This window comes from Odontomachus brunneus, unplaced genomic scaffold, assembly GCF_010583005.1.
Source record: "Odontomachus brunneus isolate Ranch 3 - 2012 unplaced genomic scaffold, Obru_v1 Obru_scaffold_141, whole genome shotgun sequence".
Taxonomy (NCBI): Eukaryota; Metazoa; Arthropoda; class Insecta; order Hymenoptera; family Formicidae; genus Odontomachus; species Odontomachus brunneus.
In genome coordinates this window covers 944,844-951,658 of record NW_022639591.1, presented here as the reverse complement: position 1 = coordinate 951,658, position 6,815 = coordinate 944,844, and the positions used below count along the sequence as shown (strand labels likewise).

The 6,815-nt window shown below is 32.0% G+C and overlaps 1 protein-coding gene across 2 annotated transcripts; it reads right to left on the bottom strand.

Annotated features, from left to right (window-relative positions):
* Positions 1-212: 212 nt before the first annotated feature.
* On the bottom strand, positions 213-6,016 carry LOC116850287 (histone-lysine N-methyltransferase PR-Set7). 2 transcript variants are annotated; one of them, XM_032828388.1, is made up of 6 exons: positions 5,583-6,016; positions 4,591-4,634; positions 4,371-4,503; positions 3,656-4,005; positions 3,350-3,540; positions 213-1,734 (listed from the first exon to the last, which is right to left on the bottom strand). In XM_032828388.1, exons 1-6 carry the CDS (start codon positions 5,644-5,646, stop codon positions 1,524-1,526), a joined length of 993 nt encoding a protein of 330 aa, XP_032684279.1. In that variant the 5' UTR covers positions 5,647-6,016; the 3' UTR covers positions 213-1,523. The 2 variants fall into 2 exon arrangements, with proteins under 2 accessions (XP_032684279.1, XP_032684278.1); XM_032828387.1 differs by having other exon boundaries at positions 4,591-4,766; positions 5,583-6,011.
* Between the last annotated feature and the right edge of the window lie 799 nt (positions 6,017-6,815).

The window sequence follows — 6,815 nt, the reverse complement described above, 5'->3', positions numbered from 1 at the left end:
TTTTATATAATTTTTTTTATACAACAACAGAATTGTCTATAATTGTACTATCTATATGTATATATATTTCTTATGGAACAAAACTCAGATTTTGATTGCGATAATGAGATATTACTGCATCAATGCAATCATTCGCAAGAAGAAACTTGACACATATTGAAAGTTACTAGTAGTAACTTTAGAAAACAAATGTAAGTCTATTAAAACTAGAGTAGAGTACTAAATATATATATTTCGTATAAACGTGTAGAACGACAAAAATTCTCAAGTGCAGTAAAAATAAACATGATCAACAAATTATATATCTACAGCATAAATATTACTGCACACTCTCACTTTCTCTCTTTATCAGTATATTAAATCTTTTCATATTAAAGATTTAAATTAAAGATTTAAAGATTTAAAAAAAGGTATAGAGAAGAACGCGGTTATATTTAGTTCATCACACACTCTTAGAAGTAGGTATAACGAGTGGCAGGTTAGTTAATGGCAATGTGTAGAAAAAAGGATCGATTAATATTGAATAAAATTAATGTGTATTAATGCTATAAATAGTCAATGAGAAAAATGATATGAATATGAATATAGACGATACGATATTTAATTGCAACTTAGCGGAGTCATTTTATGAAGATAAATATAAACGATCGAGAAATACCGTTCGCACATGTCATTCACACATATACATATATATACTATACAATTGTTCCTCGAGATACGTTCTCGCATCCAATTGATATTCGCGTGGCAGTGGAGAAATCAGAAAATTCAAAGCTAACGTACATCGTGCAAATACTTGCATGGAAAATATTCGCTTTATCCGATAGTTATATGTATATACGTACACATTTATCTCATTTTTAAGGATATACATCATATTCGTAGCTACGTGCGCATCACAAACGCTTTGATGAAGAACTCTTGATTCAGCATGTAAAAATTTAAGCTCGATCGCTGTGCTAGGTTAAAACCAATACTATATGATGCCATTGTTATTTTGTTAAGAATATTACGATCATATAATCCAAATGTCGGTTACAAGAGTTCTAAACCAAGCGGTAATACTGTATTACATTAAGAGCGCGACAAGAGCACAATATAAAAACCATTGCCAAGAAAAATACATTAAATTCCGCTAGATGACTCAAAATGTGACATCATGCTACACCGAAAAAATTTGATTCTAATAGAAAAATTATGCTTACAATACAAGCGCAAATGATTCAATATACACAAATTTGTAATTAATCAAATAAATTAGTTTTCAATCACTCCATCAGAACTAACCTTAATTATTCCATTAGTTCTCAACAAAGTGGTTAGGATTACTTCTGTTACGGAAATATAAAAAATTATTTAGAATTCATTAGTGTAAAAGCTTGAGCAATCGCTTGTCCGCAACTTCATTTAGAAGATAAATTTCTATATAATAGAGCGAACATGCTACGTTCCTTCATAGGAGAAACGGAAGTGAATTTTTTATGTACAGTGCAATGCCATATAAATAGTGAATTGGAAGTGTGCTATAACGCCAGCCATGGATAATGACGAATGGATTCGCGACTTCGATCTCCGTAATCGTACGTAACTTCGACGCCAATCGGTATGTCCTCCTTTGCTGTGAGCACTAAATGCGGTATAGAATTGACTTCGATAATCCGTGCGATTAAGTTGCCGTTTCTTGAGTGATTAACTAATCTGCCCAGTTTGTCCGTCTCCGCTGTCGCGTCGACGCTGAAAAAACATTGATACTTTAGATTTTTCTACCTTACATCGATTTTATAGAGGATGTAAGCGTTATTTTTAGTGACACATTAAAGGATAGCTTATAAACTTATTATCTATCGAACAAAATTACATTTTTAGACATTTAAGTTTCATTATTTAAGTAATAAATGTTAATTTGAGACAAAGCTGAGATGGATAATATACATATACACAAAATACTACAAATACAAAAAATATTATTTAAAACATTTTTTTTATTATAATACTTCAATTTGCTATGCTGGATTTCTATGTCAGTTGATATAATAGAAATAGATAGATAATAGACAAATAATAGAAAAAGATATAAGTATTTAAATATATGTATATCTTATGTGTGTGTATTACTATAAATTATGAATTTTCTACTGCTATATTTTTCAAGCAAAATGGACAATAATTCTTAAATTTATGTACAATGTCAATATATTAGTTTTTAATATAATAATAGTTTTCCACTAAAACTCTAATTTTAAACCGAAATAATAGAAAGCTCCTCGAATAGATTAATTAACAGTAAGATTTGAAAAGGCACATAAGGACCAAGCACGGATGCTTAGTGCTATTAAATACTAATATTACTTTTTAATATTAATATGATTGTGGGAGGATAAAATTGTCCAGTATGTTAAACGCACGTATCGAAATTTTTCTTCGATTATCGTACGCGGAGAATCAACCTTCCATACTTAGACCGATCTTTGAGTCCCAATTTTTACATATATATTTTTTCGTTCTTTCTCTCTCAACTTACATCTTCGTTCGTTCTTTCGTTCTTTCTCTCTCAACTTACATCTTAGAGAATTTATAAACATTATGTTGCGAGATTATTGTCGAAGCTTCGGTAACCGAATGGAAAAGCGTCCCGCCCGAAAAGGGGGGAGGTTCCAGGTTCGAGTCCTGGCGGAGGCAGTTTTTTCGCAACATATATAATGAATCTATTTGAGTCATCGGTTTAATGGGGTTTTGGGATTTTAATAAAAAAATATATATATAAAAATTGGGACTCAAGGATCGGTCTAAGTATGGAAGGTTGATTCTCCGTGTACGATAATCGAAGAAAAATTTCGCGCTTAACATACTGGACAATTTTATCCTCCCACAATCATATTAATATTAAAAAGTAATATTAGTATTTAATAGCACTAAAACATCCGTGCTTACTCTTTATGTGCTTTTTCAAATCTTACTGTTAGTTACTCTAATTTTAGTTTACATAAAATTGAAAATAGAAATTAAAAATAGCACATAAGAACCCCTAAGGAACATGTATAAAAGGTGTCAACTTTAGTTTCAAGTAACTTGTCTCTCAAATGATACTTAAATAGTCAATTTTTTCCTAATTACATAAGTACTTTGAAAATATTTCAATTTATATGTAGTGCAAGCTTCAATAAATTCTTAACTTTTTTTGCTTTATTATTTTCTTAATCGCCAATAATACTTCCAGCACTAAGAAAGAATTTTTAGCTTTCTCAATACTGGAAAAATTTTGCTTACGATACAAACACAAATGAATGCTGGAAACTGGAAGCTTTAGAAGCTTCAGAATGTAATTGTTAAAACATTAGAATTTACATACCAATACTGCTGATTACGGTGTTGAAAATAATACATGTAACATCCGGTGTTCTGATCTTGGGCATATTCATTTTCACGTATTTTTGCCTCTGCTTGACTAATCAGCTCGCCGATATATTCCACTACATATTCACCTTTAGCAAATTCACGCGTAGTTATAACACCGCGGCCTTTGCCTGGGAAGTGTCTGACCTGTAACAGAAGAAAAAATTATAATAATTTATTAATAAAAAAAAATTTAATAATTACGAAATAGACGCGTAATCTAACGTTTCTACAATATCAGTTTACCCGACATTTTACTTACCTCCAAGCCCTCTTCCACTTGGCAAACCACTTTATTTTCTATATCGCGCTGTTTTTCTTCTAATACAGTCTTTTTGCACTTTCTCACACTACGACGTACCGGAAAATACTCAGTAATCGAACGATTTGTACTAGTAGCGTTTACCGGTTTCGATAAATGATTTAGTAACCGATTTGAGACTCCCTTCTTACGGCCACGTGAAGCAGGCTTTTTTATAATTTGTAATGGGCTACGTAACGTTACCATCACCGGTTGTTTCTCCTTAGTCATGGTAGCTTCATCTTCTAATGATGGCATATTGATTCTATGTGGCGTAGATGGCCCATGGACTGGAACAGCCACTGGTGTCTCTGAAATTCAAGTCATTGTGTTGTAAAAAGAATTGCATTAAAAGAAATTAATCTCTTCAGTGGTAATTTAAAATAACTGCACAACTTCTCTTAAAGTAGGTTTTCTTTAATAAGCATATCTAGATTTCTTTTTTCTATTACTATTTCTTTCAAAAAATTTTGAAAAATAGGATACAAAATAGGATACAAAATATATTTAATTTATATTTGCTTAAAGTTAAAAAGAAATATACACAATTGTTTAAATAAATCAAAAGCAAATTTATATTTTATTACAAAACTTCTCCAGGCATCTCACTTAAGGGGTTATACTAAATTAAATGAAACAAATGTATTGGATTAAAATGTAAGTTTACAATAAATACCATCAGTTTTGAATTGTTCTACATCAGAGATGATTTCATTGATTGTCGAAACATATTTTGGAACTATTGCATTTTCAAAGAAGTAACGCACAAGTGAAGGACTCTCCTCTTTCATAATGTCCCCATTTGAATCCTGTACCAAATAAACATAATGTTGCAATAATTTCTCAATAATAAACAAATCTATATAGATAAATAGTAATTTATAATGTATACTTACTTGTCCACAAGAATATGCTTTGTCTGTAAGAGATTTGCATGTTTCTGATGTAGATTGTGTTTTGGAAAAATATATGTTGGTTAATTTCTTAGTAGAGTCGAATTTCTTCTGATTCTTTACCGCTGCGAGATTACTTTGTAAAGCTATATCTTTGCTCGCACCACATGTCTGGTTTACTATATATATATATATATATATATCAATTACTAATATTTAATTTACTAATATTATAAATACATTATAAAATATTATTATAAGATAATCTTTAGATATAATATATATAAAAAATAGGGCCACAATAATGATATTACAAAATACAATTAGTATAAAAATTACATAATTGTATTATAAATTATTATTGATAAACGATTAAATTAGATCTACAAAAAATCAGTACATAACACTTTAAAAAATTGATTATTTTAAACAGATTAGAAATATGAAAGTCAAGAAATAGTTGACTTGGAAAATGCGAATATGCGTTACTCACACAACTCAGACGATAAGTTTTTATCTTATACAGTAAAGCTATATAACATAAGTACGGCAAAAATTCGAGAGAAACGTTAGGAGTGTGCAAAAATCACGATCAAAAGTAACATAATAGTGGTTTTTGTCGTACGACAGACGGCCTCGACTATCTCACACTCCATATTAGTTCTGTATTAGTCCGAAGTCTAATCGCGTTCTAGCCAGAGTCGTGAGAATCACAAATCGCCATGGATTAACAGTAGCTTGTCATCGTTGTGATAATTCGAAAATCAAAAGCTATTATTTTCTGATTGCGTTCGCCTCGTGCTTGACAAATTACAAAATTGACGCGTCGTAGCAACTATGCTGCGAAACTAGGTGAAGACAGGCGCATCGAAAAGCGTCTCTGCGATAGCATTCAAAATGGAGCGAGAGAGGAAGTGAGATCTACTCAAAACATAACCTCGACGTGGCCGGTTTAAAATGCTGAGTGAAAGTGTCGGCGTAAAGTACGCGATTACCTTTAGTTGTATTCCCTAAGTTACTCCCGATACGACGGGACGCTGCGCGAGTCGCTTTATTCATAGTAAAACACAATAAAAGTGCGATTGGCGACAGTCAACGGCCAAGCACAGCAAAAACCGACGACAATGATTACGGTTGGCAACAACGGCAGCTGATAGCTAACGAACGATCTTCGTCACTGTGTGGAAATCTCGCTTACCGTACTCGCCGCGTTATTTAATGTGTGGCACTTAAAATATGATATGAAAAACAAGATTACACTGAGGCTACACAACAAGCGCGTCACTACCTCTCAGCCATCACGAACCTAGCAATAGGTGCGTTCAGCGAACTCAACAGTTGCACAACAGTTGAGCAATTCGTCAATATAATTGGTCTAAAGTTAGAGATCTAACAGTAAGGACCAATAATCACTGACCGCTCACTGATCAGCTATGTTTTCTGAACGCAGCTAATTACGAATTGATTATATATCCGGAGTCCCGCCATATCGTACGAAATAGGTCATATAGGCTGCGTTCCGAAATTCACTGCTAGTACTGAAAATCTATAGGTTTGTTTTTTGTTCCTCAGTACTTATTGGGTGTTTTCCATTTAATAACATAAGTCGACACATCATCCTATCTTAGGGTGCTTTCCAGTTGCATACACTGTGTTACACAAAACTAGTTTATTGGTTGCATACTATCTAAGATATTTTAGATAATATGTGACCAATAAACTTGTTTTGTGTACATGTGTATCAAAATATGTTAAGCAATTGGAAAGCACCCTTAGTTAAGGCCTTTGCACGTAAAAAAATTTTAAAGAAAGTAAAATCGTAAGAAACTGACCAATCACAGTCGATTATTCCTTGAACGCAAGAAGAATAATCAACTCTGATTGGTCAGTTTTCTTACGACCTTACGGTTACGGTTAAAGTTTTTCTTGCAAAAGCCCTTAAAGGTCAAATTACACTGGGTGCTTTCCAATTGTTTAACACATCTTGACACATATATACACAGAAATGCACAAAGTGTAACGTTGTGCACGATTCAATTGGAACAAAGTGTGTACTAATGTATATGTATGTCAGATAGAGTAGGATTATTTTTCAACTATGCTTATACTTTGATATTTTTTGATAATAAATAATAAAATCTAAATAATAAAAAATAATAATAAAAAAGATATTATCCATTTCACGTCGCAAATACCAGTCTCTTTTCAAGCCGCTACTCTTATTAACT

Excerpts from the sequence above, each read along its gene's own strand:
- LOC116850287 (XM_032828387.1), bottom strand. The coding sequence starts at position 5,646 with ATGAATAAAGCGACTCGCGCAGCGTCCCGTCGTATCGGGAGTAACTTA. Across the intron at positions 4,006-4,370 it reads AGAACAATTCAAAACTGATG|AGACACCAGTGGCTGTTCCA; the intron begins GTATTTATTGTA and ends CTTGAATTTCAG. Across the intron at positions 3,541-3,655 it reads AAGTGGAAGAGGGCTTGGAG|GTCAGACACTTCCCAGGCAA; the intron begins GTAAGTAAAATG and ends CTTCTGTTACAG.